Raw genomic sequence first — 18,167 nt, forward strand, 5'->3', positions numbered from 1 at the left:
GACCTACTGCTACATCCCCTACTGTGTGGGGAGCTAGCAGTAGCAATGAATTAACAGGCTGTATCATCAACTGCAGTTATTTACTAAAGCTTTCTACTGAGGCACAGTTACATCGATGTTGAAATGTTGATGTCTTCTATGAATAAATAAAGATTTCTGTAGTAAAATATTTAAATCGCTAATATTGTAGCTCCGATCTCAGCTAAACATAATTTCCTTAGAGAATAAAGTATTCTGATTCTGATGAATCAACCCAGTTACTGTGGTGGTGTCTTTTAATGATGTTTTAAAGCTTGCTGATTGCCCATTAACATTAATGCCACCGTTTTTTAAGAGAAACTCAGAGTTGTGCATCTGCACATCTGTGAGCGACAAATTCACAACGGCAGCGTCCAAGTTCACAAATTCAGCATCTCGCACCTCTCACAGACCTGCTGCTGCACACACCCACACTCAGAGCTGACCGGAGCACTCTGATGTGAAAATCCTCGATAACGAATAAACCCATTGCAACGAATGTTGCCGTGGTAACCAAGACTGAGGCACGAAGACAAACCCAAGGTGACCGACAGGGCTGTTGGTCACCGTGGTAACAGTGGAGCTATGAAGGCATTTACTGAGGCAGTGGTTTTTAAGTTTCCTTAAGTGTCTGCGAACTCACATGAAACACACACACACACACACACACACACACACACACACTGGCTGAGTGCCTGAACTCAATTCCTCTTTTATGAAACATTCAGGGACAGACCTTCAGCTGTACGACCAGCGGTTAAGACCTGTCGGATGTGATTTTGTTTTAGCTTTAATGTGATGCGTTTTGCCTTTTGATGCTTTCATGTGTGTACTCACGGAGCTGGTCGAAATGTGTCTGTAAGCCATCTGGTCCTGGGACTGAACAGACCATTCGAGCCTTCTGGAAAGTGCTCCACTTATTAACTAAACTCCTCTGGCCTCCGATGTCGTTCTACATGAACATTACAAAGAACTGAATTAGATCTGCTATGATTACAGAAGTAGCAAACATACAAACATTGCATATTTAAGCTGGCAAAAAAATTCATGCACACACAGTAACATTGGCATGAAGCTCGCCACGCTGCCAAGACTGCTTGCAATTATGGACAATGACTCCCACCCCCTCCATAACACACAATGTGAAGAGCAGTTTCAGCAACAGGTTCCTTTAACCTCGCTGTCTGAGGGACGTTACAGGAGGTCGTTCCTTCCCGCTGCTATCGGGCTCTTTAATTCATCCACTTGGGTCAGATCACACATGTGGAACAGAATTAATCACACCTCACCGCACCCTGTCACTTTTGTACATGATGACATATATTTGAGCACATGCTTTTCCTTTGATATTTATACCTATATCTCTATATTTATCTATTTATCTTAATATTTATCTATCAATATCTCTGTTTCTACACTCTTTTTAAACAAGTGTTTGATGTTTATTGTATATTTGCTGCTATGACAACTCAATTTCCCTCTGGGCTTTATAAAGTCTCTCTGATTCTAACAAAGCCATGAATGTGCAAACATGTCCACACAGAAAACACACACAACAGTGGAAGACGCAGTGATTGTGACAAACATAAACAGTCCCTCATACATTTCAGTGATACACAGATACACAGTTGCCTGCTCTAACACACACACTGACCAAACAGCACGTACATACCATCCCATGGAGGTAAACGTGTTTATGTAAGCTACATGCAGACGTGTTCTGATGAGTGTCCAAACTGCACAAACCCTATCTATGCCAAACAAACATGTCGCATACCTTGCACACACGTGCCACTCTGGAGTAGAGCACCTTCCCAGCAGCACCTTCCGCCTCCTGAGCGCGCTCGGTGAAGAACACGTAAACCTTATCATCTTCTGGATTATCAGTTTCAGACAACGGCGCTACCCGCACAAACTGGGCATCTGGAGGAAAGTACCACAGACACACACACACACACAGGCAAATGATAAGAAATCAACTGTAATACAGTCCTACACTGATACAAATGTAATTTGCAGCGCAAGGAATAGAGAAAGAGCAAAGGGCTGATTAGGGAGAAGTCGAGTTTCCAAACAGCAGGGAGTCAGTATATATCGCCTTGTTATCAGCAGCAGACGTCGATACACAGGAGCCTGATAAAACACCAACCGGGTGTGCAGGAGATGATTTTAGAGATGCTCAAAGATATTCAGTCTACTTCAGAAAATTCAGTTCACAAAGTACACACACTGAATGTGCTGCACACGTTAACCGTGACTTGTGATGTTTTCTTGGCGGAGAATTTGACAAAATTTTGTGTTTTAGTGATTGTGTTATCGTAAGGAGCACATTCTCAACTAACTTCTAATGTCAGACGCAGTTCTGAGTTGTTCAACACAAAGGTAGACTTCAAAAAGGAAGTGGTGCTTTTCTGCTCTTACCCTGCAGCCAGGTGGAATCGTACTGCTCAGTGCGGATGACACGACGGTTGCCAAGACTACGGAAAAAGGCAGAGTCCCGGCTCATGAAGTCTGAGGTGATGCCGGCATACAGCTCTCCATCTACACAGAATACACAACAGTATTCTCATCAGTAGTCATTGAAAGACATCCAAGTCATGGCTCTCCTGTTTTAGACATCCTCTAGAAATTATATATAACTTCCACAGTTTGATGAGTTTTATAACAGCAAAGCATCACTTTTGCTACAAACACAAACCCATTTTCCATCTAGTTTTTCTTTGATAAAACACCTAATCATGCACATTTAGATGATTCCTTTCCACCTAACGGTTATATTTTGTTGTAGAGAAAATAAAGTGCATGATGGTGCGTGTACTGTTTATTAAAGGTGAGGTTTAAAGAAACAGTCAACTTACCAACGACTGCAGAGGCCGTTTTCTGGAATGGATCGTAGGGACATTTGCCTTTCCCGCACTCTGTCTGGCCGTAGGAGAGAGTCTGATGCTCTGACTGTCAAAGAAATCACAGACGTCACTCACACAGAAAGAAGACAGATCACAAAGCTGTCCTAATTTATATTGCAATCTCAAGTAGTTTATCCACTGATGCAGCAAATCATCCAGAAGCATCATAGTGGCGGTTCAGGTGGTAGAGCGAGTCGTCAAACAATCAGAAGGTGGATTAATCCCGACCTCCACCTGTCCGTGTGTCAGAGCATCCTCAGGCAGGATACTGAACCCCGAGTTGCGCCTGATGTCACTGTCAGTTTTATTTCTACAGCACGTGTAAGCAACAAAGTAGACCAAAGTGCTTTACAAGATAAAACCACAGATCAATATAATAAATACAGCAGAATAAAACACAAAACAAACAAAATGAATAAATATAATATGAATTATTATTATGAACTAAAACAAAGACAATGCAACATAAAAAACCTACACACATGCATAAAAAGTACCAGTGCATGTAACACCATTTCAGCGAGCCCAACTACCCTGCCACACATGCACTCAGTGAGCACCTAACTGAGGGTAATCGGGCTAAGTGGAGGGATTTTAAAATGTGTGAAGCTCAATGTTAAACCAGTCAGCACCATCGGCACCTCTAAGAACCATGTCTGAACCTCTGCTCTGATCTTACATGGTCTTTCATGGGATTAACTGTTCTCTGACACACACACACACACACACACACACACACACACACACACACACACACACACACACACACACACAACTAAGTGAGATGAGTGAGAAACTTCAGAACCGGCAGCCTATTTCTGGGAAAAAACGATAACCCACATGTGTCATTATGATGAGAAATTACACACCGACAACAGCAGGCAGGTTTGACCTCTACAGTTACATTCACCATCCATTGCATTTGACATACAAATGTCAAATAACATATCTAAGGTGTCTGGTAGCCCACACAGTGCAGCATCAGTGACGAAAGGAAATTTGACATATCACAAGGTGAACCCTGGGGGATATGTGGGCATAGGGGCAGACACCACATGATATTTCAGCTGCTCGTAGGCATGCTTATGGGGGCTGGAACTCGAAGTCTGAAAACAGACATATTGGTGGGTGGTAGGAAAATCAAGGCATCCAATACATATATTTCTATTTTTTAATGCAGACAGCCCTCAAAACCTGGATAAATGAGTAGAGCATCAGTGACGAACGTTAATTTGACATATCGCAGACTGAACACTGCATCCACGGGCAGCACTGCAGTTAACATCAAAGTGCTGCTTGTATAAAATTGCAGAGAATGGCCCAACTGATTCTGATTTTGGACCAAAATGGAAAGAGTAATCTATGTGACTTTGAAAGAAGAGGTAACTGTTGTTGGGGGGCAGATGGCTTCAGCCACAAAAATTGCTCGAGTGGCTGCTGTTTCAGAAGGATAAGTGACTAAAGTGGCATAAATGTGGGAACTACATCAGCAGACAGTTTGGAAATTACAGTTGACTGCACACGTGATGACCATGATGGTTCTGCATTAGTGTGATAGGTAAAGAAAAATGTGAGGAACAAAAAGAGGAGCTTCTTCAGATTTCAAGGAGAGGGATTTGATAGCAGGGCTTCAGCGAATATCGGGTTTTGATGGTCTGCTTCATTTTTACCAGACCAGAAAGCTAGCAGTCTTTTAAACACAACCCATTCTTCAGCTTTATTATTTTTAGGAGCAGCAGATTTAAGTCTGGTAGAGCTGACGCCTCTACAGATACCATTTTTTTATCCAGCAAAGTCGCAAAAGAAAATAAAAATACATATTTTGCACCAGCATACATTACCTGTATAGTGTATGTAATTGTGTCTGTAGCATTACCTGATGGAAGACGCTGGTGGCTATGAAAGCGCAGCGGGGGTTGAAGGCCCCGGTGCCGCACACATACAGGTGAGTCTGGTTAAAAGGCTGCAGAACACGCAGGAAGTTCGCACACTCCAGCTGGACAGAGAGAAACAGGGACCATAAAGTGAGGAATAATGGATGACACACATTATTTTGCACTGATGCTTAACTGTTTTCTATTACTTGTTTGAATATCAAACAATATGACTTGCACTTATTAAACTCTGGCTCAACTGACAAATTTTCACACCTTTCATCTTGAGCTTATTGTGAAGTCAAGAAGCAAAAAAGTAGTCCTAAAACTTCAGATGTGACCGACTGTTCAGCACGCCCCACCAGACGTCTGCCAGTACTTGGATCAACTGAATCTTGATATGCCTGCCTGCATGAAAACTGTCTTGTTTGTTTACAGTTCCCAAATGAATAAGATACATTCAGCTTTAGTTCTGCCCTTGATGGTAATCTATCATCCTACTGTATTGCTTTATTGCTTCATAACTCTAGACAGTTCTTGTAAGGTATTATCAAACGGCAGTAGGGAGTAGAGAAAGGATGAAAACGGCTGATGTGGTTTGACACCGATTCATATGTAATTCTTTTCCCCGCGTTGCTTAAGTCAGGGTAACGCGGTTACTTACCCAATCTTAGCGTGTTTGCGTGTGCATCTGCGAGTGTGCGTTTGATTACCTCTGGATCCTTCCCAGCCATGAGACATTCTTGGACGCGGTCCGGACTGGCTGGCCAATACAGCTACAGAAAGAAGAGAGGGGGAGAGAAAAAAGAGAGGGACAAAGAGATTTCAGAAATGTTTTTATTGCTCACTCTACATTTCCGATAAAGGGCTTCGGGGGATTGGCAGGTGCTTTATGAGGGAGCGTGGCAGGGATAGTCAACAGAACATGACTAATCTAGAAGAAAGAAGGAAATGATTTTCATACCTCTTAACTCCAAACAGATAACAGTCAGCTTTAGGGAGGAGAAAAGAAAAAGCCAACTGGCAGCATTGCTGACTTCTGATAATGAGCCAAACTGCCAGAGCAGAGTACATGACTACAAGCATGACTAACTGACATACAATCCTGGCCATGCCTACACACTGTGAATGTGCACTGCAATGCAGCTATTATCACTCATCTAAATAACTAAATGACTCTTGATTAAAATTATACATGGCTGACAGTATTTATTCTGACTTTAAACCCTAAACATCGTGCTATTATTTGATTTGTGCAGTTATAACATGATGTTATTATGTTATCTTGCATCAACAGAACAACTGAAGCAGCCACTGTAAAGGGTCCAAGATGAACCAAACGGGATTCTGGCTCCACAATTTCCTCTCTGTTGTGGTCACAGTTAGTTTCTTCTTTAACCAGTAGTTCTTATTGGACACGACAGGCTCTAAGACAGGGAATCAAACTTTCGGTGACCGAGTTCTAATTCAGGAAGTTAATGACTTAGGCCACATTAACCTGTGTCAGCGCAGCAGTTCTCAGACTTTTTCTGAAGATCAAAAAAGCTCATGACCCATGCCCCACATTTTTTATTGATAACAATCATAAAGACTCCATGTTGGATTTTACTTAAACAAAGATGAACGTTATCAGTGCAGCAGCATCAGCAAAGCCTTTATGAAGTTCCCTAAACACCCCCCCCCCCCCCCCCCCCCAAAACAAGTCATAGTTTAGTTTAGTTTCACTTCATATTTTTCTCAGAGACCTGTAGTCTGCTAAGATGACTAAAAGAAGAATAGCTCTCATAGTCTCATCCTTTGCTGTTATATCATGATATGAACCGGAGATGAATGAAATACAGTCATGCATTCCTTTCCTGCATCGTGTGGGCTGCCATAAAGCCCACACGATGGATTTTGAAGACCCTGGCTCAGAGGAAGATATATGGTATTTACTTCACTTTGTATGTGAGCTCTTTGATAAGGGCTTCAAGAAGAAAATAAATGACATTACTCCAAAAAAAATATCTTTCCACACTGTGTAATGCACAAATGAGAGAGATCTGTGCCTTTTGTGAAGAGTCAGAGAATAATCGAGATCCACATGTCGACGTCTCTTTTTTTTCCCCGTTGTTGTTGTTTAAGCTGTGAGAATCAGTGTGGTGTAATAAACCCCTCAGGTTGCTAAGTTTTTTTCTTTGGGTCTGTTTAGGTTTGGTTGTGTGAGGTCATCCTGGGTTCAGGTAAGATGATCACACATGAAAAGGTACATTTGTAACGTGAAAAATGGATGACTTCACCATTTAACAAACTAAAGCAATCAGAGAAGTGTTTGTCTTGCACTTGTTAGCTTAATCACATTAAACCACACTGTTTGCTTCAGTGTAAACTTAATCAGCGTATAATAAAAACTCTATAATGGAGAATGCTTTCATGTAAAGCCAGTAAGGGAGGAAACAACAGAGGCTGGGATGGTGTGCAGTGAGGGAGAGAGTGCGAGAGCGAGAATGAGGTGAGCCTTAGTGTCAAATGGCTTCAACATGACTAATCTAAATATTTCCCTGAGACAGTCATTCCCCTGGAGAGCAGAACGGTGAGACCGAGATGTAATCGATACAGTAAGCGAATGTCTGCACTTGTCGCTAAGTACGTGATACACAAACTGCTGTTCAGGTGTCAGAAGTGAATTCAAGACCTCAACTTCACACTGCATTAGGAAGTAAATGTGTATATAAATTGTAACAAGTGCACTTTATTAATTAAAAAAACACATCTGTGCACTGATTGTAGTTTTTATCTCTCTTTTTTGTATTTGGGGTGAATGAAGATGTGAAGAAGTGACAGGAGATTGTAGAAAGTGATTAATGACAAATGGCGGTGGTTTCAGGAAACAATTTCTGGATGTACACTAATTGTTCCACGATGCAGTCATTCCCACAGAGGCTGGTGCGGGGCTGAGACCATCAGATTAGATTAGAGACCACAGACCCCGTTTATCTCCGAATACCACACACTGACAGGAACACGGACCACCACTAAGGGAGTCTCAACAGGTAAAGTCTGCGGTTAATGGGATTTTACCCCTCTGTGAAAAACATGCTGGTTGTCAGTTTATACGAAACAGAAGATGTAAATGTGGGTTTTTGTAAAAAGGGAACATATTTTAAAAAGTAAAAGGAACAAGGGGGGAAAAAGCTAGAAAAAAATTTAAATTTCTGTACTTTTGGAGTCGTTTTCAGAGCCGAGAGAAGATTCAAAACAGAGAAAATGAAAGGAGAGAAGAACAAATACTGTAAGCAAACAAAAAGCCGCAAACAAACATTTAAACCCCTGGTGACCCTTTGTGTTACAGCAGCTGCAAGCTGTTGACTCACACAGAAAGAATGGCCTGAGTATTTTTTTTTCCCCCCGATCAAAGAAAAATGTGATTTAAATGTTATAATAAATTATAAGATCGTCTCTCTAAGCCACACTGATTTTTATATAGCAGAAAAACCGCACGTCCACTGTGCATAAGTGTGGGTAAAGTCGGGAGGAGATAATATAAATAAAAACAGGATCCAGATTGTCTCAGGCAACATTGATAAGAAGCTCTGAGAAAATAAACAGAAATGTTGAGAACATGGCACTGAGTGATTTTAACACCGGGGGGGGGGGGACTGCACACAGGCTGGAAAGGTACAAACAGCCTATAAATACTGGATGTACAAATATGTAACTTAACAGCCCGCACAGAGCTGAGTTATGATTTGACTGTGACTATCTATCCTTATGCTGGCTGACTGCCTGACTGAGTGGGTGGCTGGCCAGTGCAACTGATGGCTGTCTGTCCGTTTCGCTGGTTGTTTTTTATTCTGCTCTTCTACCTGTTTGGCTCTCTGACAGCTTGCATGCACGTCTGACTGATGAGGGTATTGATTTGATCCGGCTGGGCAGGGTTAAGAAAGCCAGCACTGTTCTGTGTCCTTGCTGTGACCCTGAACTCTACCTGACTGGCTGTCTCGATACCGTGCTAAAGCTGCAGAATGAAACTAGATACTGTAACAAAACTTCCACATCTAACAGCCACCACGAAGGAGCGCCGCGTCTCGCAGCAAGTCTTGGGTTGGTCGGAATATTATTGTGGCACTTCCACATTCCTGTGTATTGCTTATGTGCTGGGCAGAGTCTTCGTTTGACTAAGCTTCACTTTACTGATATGTGAAAAAGCTAATCAAATCAAATATTGACCCGCTCACTAGTGTATAAAATCTAGAGATGCGCTTGTGCAGTCTTTGCAAACCAAAAATATGTTGTGCGGCTGACCTCGTGCAGTCGTTTTTCATCTAAAGTTTAGCTGTTCTCGTCTGAAGCATAATACCTCCGTATTGGTGCCAACAGAGGCAATCGTGCCTTTGAGCAGTAAATGTGGAAAGCAGAGGAAGTTAGGATGTAAGAAACGTGCATAAAATAATTGTGGCTTGAATGGAATCCATTACAGTCCTATCTGTATGTGTCTTCTTTTTTAAAGTTTTCTCCCCCCTTCTTTTTTTAAAGCGTAGCCCCTTCTTTAAGTGTACATTCCCAACTTCTGTACTTTTTCCATTTACCAATTGCTAAACTAAATAATACTAAGTGATCAGGCCAAAAAAAATCACCTTCTGCTCAAAAGGTGGAGACATTTTTATCAAATATGGACAGCTTGGCTGCCAAGGAGAAAGCTGAATAGAGGTGGAAATGTGGCACAGCCTCTTTCTGCTTTTTGAACACTGTTTCTGTCTCCATGCTAAATCGAAATGAATGGTAAGTGAATTGTTTGTTCAGCTAAGAACCACAAAACAGGGTCAGAGGAAGAAAAGCGGAGCTTTTGTGCAGCACAAGTAAGGAATTTGACAAAGATAAGAGATTAGAGGGGATATTAGAAGGGTGTGACTTTCCTCTTAAACCATCAGCAATTAGCCCTATTAAGTCTCTGACACATCAGCTATCTCATCTGCTGTCATCTGACTGTGTGTTTTATGTGTGTATTTTGTGTTACATCTCTTGAGTCTACCTTTCCTTAAATGGTAAGCAAATGTGTGCTCGCGTCCTGCGGTTCTAACCTTGCGTGGGTTTTGCGTTATGTCATCCATACTGGTAGACAGAAGGCCATCTTTCATGGCCACATAAAGGCGTCTCCTGTCTTCATCGGGCAGCAGGGAGTGCAGGTCTCCCGCCATCAGGGGTAGCGTGAGCAGCCGGCCATTCTGGATCAGCTCTGAGAAGAAGAAAAAAGAAGAGAAAAAACACAAAATAAGGGTCTCCATTCTTATCAGTTTTTAAAAATATTCAAGGGAATCTGGAACAAAAATGGCATTAAACTGAAAGAAATCTGTTGTTTGCAATAAAAATCTAATCTTTGTCTTATTCATTAGGCATTACTGTATATGAAGAAGTGTTTTCCACCATAGAAAAGGTCCAACAGCCTCCGTGCTTTTTACAGTTTTACTAATAAATGACAAATAGCTTTTAAGTTTTTGCAGACATGTCTGTAAACCGCTGATGACCAATGTGCTAGCAAACAAAGCAATCTCGAGGAGAATTTCATACAGCACTGTCTCTGCAACCATTTTCACACTAGCGACTGCCAGAAACCACTTGCAACCATTTGGGGAATATAAATTTTTTTCCTCCCAACTGGTGGTTGTTGGATGGTCACTGACAAATCTAAAGGCCAGTGTGACTGGGGCGAATAAAATATACCTTCCAGTACTTTGATACGCGGGTTTTTCCATTCGCAGTTTGGTTGCAATTGTGTAAAAATCAACAATAAATGCAGGTTTTCAAAGTAACAGACTGTGAGAATTAATAAACCTAACTATGACGCAAATTTTGTCTTAACAGATCATCACTCGGATCATCTTTGAGATAAAGTGACGTGTTGCGCAAAGACACAGACTGTCCCACGCCTGCAGCGCCAATCACAAACGGAACTGGCAGTTGTTTGTTTTGCTGCCTCATTTTTTCTTACCAGGTTGGTCACTATGTTCAAACACAGAATACTGAACTGTATCTCTCGTGAATAAACAAACGTAGACAAACAATACTTACACATCTCTAGACAGACTGGATGATAACAACCGGATCTGAAACCTCAGATAATGAGAGCACAGATTGCTTTTTTTAATGATTGCACCATGTAAACTATGAGAACTATGGTGCGGGGAGATCGACTGATTTCAGAACAAGGACAGAAACTGCATGTCTGTCTGTCTCGTGCTAACTTTCATATTTCATCTGCCACGTCTTCTTCTGTAGATCGGATTTGGCAAAACTAAAGCATAAACATATAGGCTTTACAGCAGCACCAGACATGGCTTCACACATTGGCAGCTCTACATAGCAGTGAGGGGTAGAAAGAGCTTATAAAAGTGGTTCAAACTTTAAAAACAGTAATAGCTAACTGCATACTCTTATTTATCAACCAGGCTCTCCTGCAATGCTTTAAATTGAACTGAGAAGGGATGCACAAAAGCAAATTTCCAAGCTAAATCTTCAAACCGAACCCAAAGACAGATTGGTATATATGGAAAAAGAACAATTCAACTTGCATTTGTCTCGTTGGCAGAGAGCACGACTTTATTAAAACCATCATGCATAACTTTGGATTGTTTGAGCTGTAAGCGTATATGTGGTGCAGTTGGTGAACCACAGCATTTTTTCTTTCTTCAAGCAGTTTAATCTGACCTAACATTGCGCATTGAGATGCATTATACACAACAGCTGTATTTCCACTCAAAGCAGGGGGTTTGGGGGGAGCAAAATAATAGTCGCTGTAGTGGGAAAAAAAAACTTCCTAAAAAGTTGGTAGATCCTGTGGGAAATTACCTGATGGAGGCACGGTTAATATATTGTTTCCTAGTGTGGCAGGAGTGTGAATTTGCATTCATAGTTTTGCTACCAATGTAAACTAACTTTGTACAAAGCAAATGCAGAGTTGTAACAGGAAGCTAACTGAATTTTTATTCTGTTTGTACAGACACGGTCTCGATCAGATTTCAGTGTAATCTGATAAAACTGAAACCTGTTTAACCTTTTTGTCCATTTTGCCAATTTGTGCCAATCTCAAGTTTGAGCAAGCAAGCAAACGCTGTTTTGTAGAGCTCGAAAATGAGAAGGAGGACAGAAAAAGCAAGTGACAGAAGGCAAAAATCCCCGAAACTGTCATACTGCATAAAGGACAATGCATAACATTCAAAGACAAAGAAGTGATAAGCAGCAAACTGGGGCCAAAGGTATTTGTCACAGCTGAAGTTAACACTTGTTTGTTCAGGTAACAAAAAGAGTGTTTAAATCTGGTGATACTAACTAGCCACAGTGAGCTGCTGAAAAGTTTTCGTTTAAGTTTATTTCCTCTTTGTTCAGATTGACGAGCTGCAGAAATGCAAATAGCTGAACAAAAGTCTCAGTTTGCACTATAATTCAAACAACTTCACTTTCATTAAGCAGCTCTAAAGTGCAGCTTCAAAGAAAACTTTGCATTTAGGCTAGATTTTGAAGTGGAAGAGTCCTCTACAGGTATTCTGAGCAGCTTTCAGATCAACCTTTGGTACACAAACCAGGGAAATTACATATTTAGCCTGATGTGGAAATGCCTGTGAATTTCCCAGACGGGGCCAAACAATGTGGCTGGGTGATGTCTATGCTATTTGGCCCAGCCTAATGCCAGTACTGACAGAAACACTTGGAAACACCTATTAACTGTATAATACCCTAAAACCAGCATAAATCAAATCATTTGCAATAAAACAGATAGCAAACTGTTGAGCACAGAAGGTGAAATTCCTTAAGAATGAGAGCCCCAGTGTTGCATAGAGGAAGCATTCTGTAGGGCTGACTGTAAGTGGGTGGCTCAGTTAAGGTGCCTTAAATGCTAACATTCATGCAATACAGCTGCTACTTATACTGAACATTGCAGCTCCCATAGATGTGGGTTTTCTCACTGCTGTTAAGCAGGCTTTGGAAAAGTCTTCAGAAGCACACATGTGCAGTCTGAAGTTCCTGTTCAACCATTTCTTGATGTGTTTTTAACTGCTAACAGGCAACAAAGAGTGTGCAAGTCCATCACGCTCAAGTAATTTTACAGAAACTCGAATCAGATATATTTGGGCCATGTCCAAATTCATCAAAATGGCTAACACGGCGGAATGACAGGTTCCCACAACTGTGTCCAATTAAGAAGTGTCCTGCTGTTAGCCCGTGTGACTTTTGTTCCCAGTTGGCGTGCACAGTCAACTGTCGACTTTCTTGACAAATTCAAGCAAGCAAATATTTGTTCCCTTTTTGAAACGGCGACTATTAACGGAGCTGATCAGCAAAGGATTGCACACATTTGACCTTCACTGCTATCGTGCCAGGAAAAAGTCCAAGCTGTCCAAAAAAGATCAAAACTACAGTTTGCCAAAACCAGGTCTGCTGGAAGATTTTGGTCTGAATAGATGAATCTAAGATTATCAGGCCACAGAATCAGCAGACGTTTTTTAAACAAGCATCGCACACAAATTGTAAAGTGTGTTAGAGGGGAAATATTTTTGGGATGCTTCACCGCCACCGGGACTTGGCAGCTTGCAGTCATTAATTCAGCTGTGATAACAGGATAGAATAATGTGAGGTCATCTGTCCAAAAGTTTAAACTCAATCAAAATCAGGCCTTTCAACAGAATAGGAGCACAAGCCGATCGGCCATAAAGGTTTATGGAATGGCCTCTTCAAAGCCCAGATTTGAATCATACTGACATTTTGTGGGAGGATTTAAAATCAAATTGAAAAACCTACTTGCAGCTGAAGGAATTCTGACATCAGAGTTATGCAAAACGCCACACAAGAAGTAAGCAGAAAATGCTAGCCTTTGAATCCAAAGAGTAGCACATGAGAACCCTCCAGAATACTCCAGTTGTTAATATATTTGTTGTACAAATTACTAAAAAACAGACGGCCTTGAGGTGTTCTTTCCAAATATATTTTCTATAAGTGCATCTGGCTGTTGGACAAAGAAATAAAATGTTTTTGCATAAAAAGGTATTTGTTGTAATGTTGTGTTCACTGTGTTACCACCTGAGACCTGTGACGTTCAAAGTGCAGTGAAACCCTGAAATAAAAGTGAGAGGGTAAAACAGCAAAGGTGAATGAAGTCAGAAGAAAGGAAGAGGGAGGGGAGACGGGAGAAGAGCGACAGCGAGGAGGGAAGATGAGAAAAATGACACGGCAAAGTGACAGCAAGATGAAAACGGTCTGATGGGTGGAGACAGTTCGGAAATGAAAATGAGAAAAATGTCAAAACACAACACGATGACAGACAGTTGAGAAAAGGAGGGGGCGGGATGAGGCAAAAGGGCAGGAACAGAAATCCTGGTCTGGGAAATTAACAAATACTGATGGGTAATGATGACGAGGACGGTTGATGAGAGCAGTTGAAAAAGTGTGCCTGTAAAAATAATACTGCAATGATGTGGCGGGGCAAATGATGGACGTATGGAAGGATTGAGGAAGAAGTGGAATCAGGGGAGAAAGCAGGACTGGGTGGGGGAAGAGAGAAGCCGTAAGCGTGACAGAAACTATGCAATAAAAAAGTGAAAAATGATGGATAAATAAGTAGATAGAAGGGGAGAACGGCAAAAAGGCAAGATGGGAAACAGCAACACTGCTATGATGACAAGATGAAAAATGGTGATTGGATGGATGACAGGTGGGGGAAAGAGCAGGGAAGACAGTGACTGTGGGAGAAAAGAGGAAAACAATGGCAAGAAGGATGAAAAATACAGACAAGAGAAAAAGGCAAAGAACAGGTGATGAGGAAAAAGAGAAGGAGAAGGAGGAGGTGACAGAAGGAATGCAAGAAAAATGCTGAAGACAGAAATGAGAGGAAGCACAACATGCTGACAGTCAGGCAAAAAAACACAAGAGATGGATGAGCAGAAAGGAAATTAGGGTAGAAAAAGAGAAGAAGACATGACTCAATGGAAATGGGAAGATAATGCGAAGCAGAGAGCGAGCCGCGGTAGGAGAGGAATGGCCTTGCACACTAAAGGTAGATAGCAGAAACTTATACTTGAGCTCAGTGTGAAATCTCCCCGGGTACTTTGTTAATATTCAGCAAACGGTCAGAGAGGTAAATTGTTTTGCTTCACACTGATCTGAGCTTCATTAATCCCAGAAGGAGCATCAGAAACACAAAGAGTGCAACACAATCGGGACTTTTAGTTTGGTGTGCTCAAAGTGTTTGACGTAGTTGCTGCTGACAAAAGATGCAGACGAAAGTCCTTACAAAGCCTTGACCAAGGTTATAGTAATAGCTGACTCCCACCTAACCCACCACCTCCATCTTAACAACAGATTTCAATTCAATTCAATTCAGTTTTATCTATAAAGTTCCAATTCACAACAACAGTCTCCTCATGGTGCTTCATAGTTTTCATAACTAAAAACTACAACAATCAGACAAACCCCTATGAGCAAGCCCTTGGCAAGACCGAGAAGGAAAAACTCCCTTTTAACAGGAAGAAACCTCCGGCAGAACCAGGCTTAGGGAGACAAAACACCAAGTGCATCATGGGAAGCCATCAGCAGCCCAGCCCAATTACAGCGTAACTAACAGAGGATTCAGGGTCACCTGATCCAATCCTTACTCTATGCTTTATCAAAAAGGAACGTTTTAAGAATAATCTTAAAGTAGAGTGGGTGTCTGTCTCCTGAACCCAAACTGAGAGCTGGTTCCACAGTGGAAGGGCCTGAAAGCTGAAGGTTCTGTGAAACATGATTCGTGCAAATTATACAAAAAAAAAAAAAAAAGAAAGAAAGAGAAGAAAATCTGTTCTAATCAGTGCTAATGAAAACATGCCCCTATTTTTTATACCACTCCATTCATCACTGCCATTCTGTTTTTATTCACTGGGCAAACAGTGAAGTGTTTTCCCCTTAATCAGCAAATGAATGGTGAGTAGTGCACTGCCATCAGCTTCGATTGACTTGAATTCTTCTACTGCTATTTGTCTTCTATCACAACTGACAATGATAATGACAATAGAACTGAGTAGCTCTACCCAAAAATAGCGTGCAACATTCATCAAAACACCAGAATGGAAAGATGCACATCTTGGAGAAGCTTTGCGGCACTTTCAAGTGGGGCTGTGTTTACATTTAAATGTGCTATTCGTGATGGCACTCATTTCTTGATGCATGCTCAATAAGCCAGTTGATCGTCAACTTTCTGGGATTGGCACTTGTTAATTTTCAGCTTATAGTCTCTTTTCTTTACACATTCCTAAAAGAGCTACTTTGGGCTGCTTCCTTATTCACGAGGGGTCGCCACAGTGGGTAGCGCTGCATGTTTGATTTGGCAGATTTTTCACGCCGGATGCTCTTCCTGATGCAACCCCGAAGGGATTTGTGTCTCCAACCCTACCAAATTTCAAAATAATAATGATAAGAAGACATTCACTATTTTTTAAAAGTGGTCTATTTATGTTGAATATTGAATTTGAAGCATGCGTACTCAACTTCACAGCTTATATTTAACAGAATGGTGTTTCCTCTTCAAGGCAATCAAAGCCTGGTGGATTTCATGCCTTGCTCGGCCCATTCAAGCATCCAGCACTTCATTTGAATTACAGCGTGTGCGCCTCAAGAGCAGCATGACCTTGCTTAATTCAATATGAAGGGGGGGTTTTAAAAAAAACTCAGCCTAATTGAATATGAAACCACCTCTGCAGTAAAAAATAACGGCACCATTCAGCGTCACAAGATCCTATTGGTTAAGACAGGCTGAAAAGTACAGCTCATAGCTTGGAGTTCATTAAATCAGCATTATAACAAGGAGGATGACACTCCAAGATGGGAACTGAGAGTGGATGTACCAGAACACACATGCACGCGCGTGCACACACACACACACACACACACACACACACACACATATTTATATGATTGTGTGTGTGCAAAGATGGAAAGTGGGTGCAGTGGGTGAGTCAGCAGCACATGTTTAATGCTGAAACAAATTTAGATCTTTGCATCCACACAAACACGTACTAACCCATTCTCTCAGTTTGGTTACAACTCTGTCTTTACCCTGCACATCCACCCACCCACATACACACACGCATACACACACACACCCAGGAAAACTTTGCACCATTCAGACATCGACCATCTTGACCTCACCACGATGAATGGCTCTTATTCAATATGGAGAAAAAAAACACATTCTTTCTCCACCATACACACACACACACACACACGCACGCACACGCACACCCTTGACTCAGTCATGAAGCACCAGCTGCACCCACCCCACCCTTACTCATGGGACAGTTGCCTTGGTAACGGCAACCATGCCGACATAATTTCAAAGCTGGGGGGGGGGGGGGGGTTGGGTCTGTGTTGTGTTGAGGGGTGTCTCTTGGACTCTACACCCCCCTACCACCCAGGTCTCTTATACACACACACACACACACACACACATAATAATAATCTGGTCCACACCTCTCATCAACACAGCGAAGTCTGGAATGATGGAGTGTTGTTCCAAGACATCAAGCCATTTAGGTAATGGGAGGGCAAATAAACACAGACAAGCTTTCATGCATACCACTGACCACATGCATTTACAGATATTTCACAATGCAGCAAGCATCATCTGTGACCCTGTCCGCCTGTTTGTCTGCCCCTGACAACATTCAGCAGGATGTTTACACACAGACACCCACCATCACCAGAATCTCTGGCCATTATCAGCAAAGCGCGGTGATGGAAAGTCAACCAATTTCACCTCACACCCCCATAAAGCTCCAGAATGGAGGTGTCTGAAAAGTCGCAGTCAGAGCGCAAGAGAAAGACCAAAGTTTTGTCCGTGGCAGTTTGTGAAGAGTTTATCGACCCAGATGCAATACGCTTTTCGAGACAGCGGTCTTTTCAGAAACTCGGAATTACAATTGATTTCTTTCTTCTTTTTTTGTTGTTGTTGTTGTTAAACGGATTCTCTGCTCCCTTCAAATCAAACTGAAAGCTGGAAAAACCATCTGATACCAAGATAGGGAGTTGTCATGTGGCACACAAAGACGAACAAGATGAGAAATACATCAGATGTGGATAGCAGGGCGTAAAGTGAAGGTAATTACTGTTTTCTCCCTCTCTTTAACCTTTCTTTGTAGTGACCTTTCATAATAAAAGACTTACTTACTCTTCGACCATGTTGTACTATTCTCACTAGTCTACCAAGCAAACCATTGATCACAGAAATCTGATGGATTGTAGTAGTTAAGGCACTATAGAGGGAGAGACGTGCTAAAAACTGCATTACTTCCTCAACCCTGCATACACCTGTATAGTGTTATCAAAAGCTGTCCCACTGAAGTGACGTGAGTCTTAAAGAGACAAG

The 18,167-nt window shown here is 41.7% G+C and overlaps 1 protein-coding gene across 3 annotated transcripts in view; it reads right to left on the reverse strand.

The window, feature by feature from the left end:
• sema3h (sema domain, immunoglobulin domain (Ig), short basic domain, secreted, (semaphorin) 3H) overlaps positions 1-18,167 on the reverse strand; it is a 59,413-nt gene that overhangs the window by 29,323 nt on the left and 11,923 nt on the right. For all 3 annotated transcript variants that reach the window (XM_076878221.1, XM_076878220.1, XM_076878222.1), the window contains exons 3-9: positions 9,859-10,013; positions 5,512-5,574; positions 4,801-4,920; positions 2,877-2,970; positions 2,440-2,559; positions 1,796-1,941; positions 856-970 (exon numbers count right to left, since the gene is read on the reverse strand). In XM_076878221.1, the coding sequence (XP_076734336.1) occupies positions 856-970; positions 1,796-1,941; positions 2,440-2,559; positions 2,877-2,970; positions 4,801-4,920; positions 5,512-5,574; positions 9,859-10,013 (813 nt within the window). The remainder of the gene's footprint in view (positions 1-855; positions 971-1,795; positions 1,942-2,439; positions 2,560-2,876; positions 2,971-4,800; positions 4,921-5,511; positions 5,575-9,858; positions 10,014-18,167) is intronic.

This window comes from Maylandia zebra, linkage group LG20, assembly GCF_041146795.1.
Source record: "Maylandia zebra isolate NMK-2024a linkage group LG20, Mzebra_GT3a, whole genome shotgun sequence".
Lineage (NCBI taxonomy): Eukaryota > Metazoa > Chordata > Actinopteri > Cichliformes > Cichlidae > Maylandia > Maylandia zebra.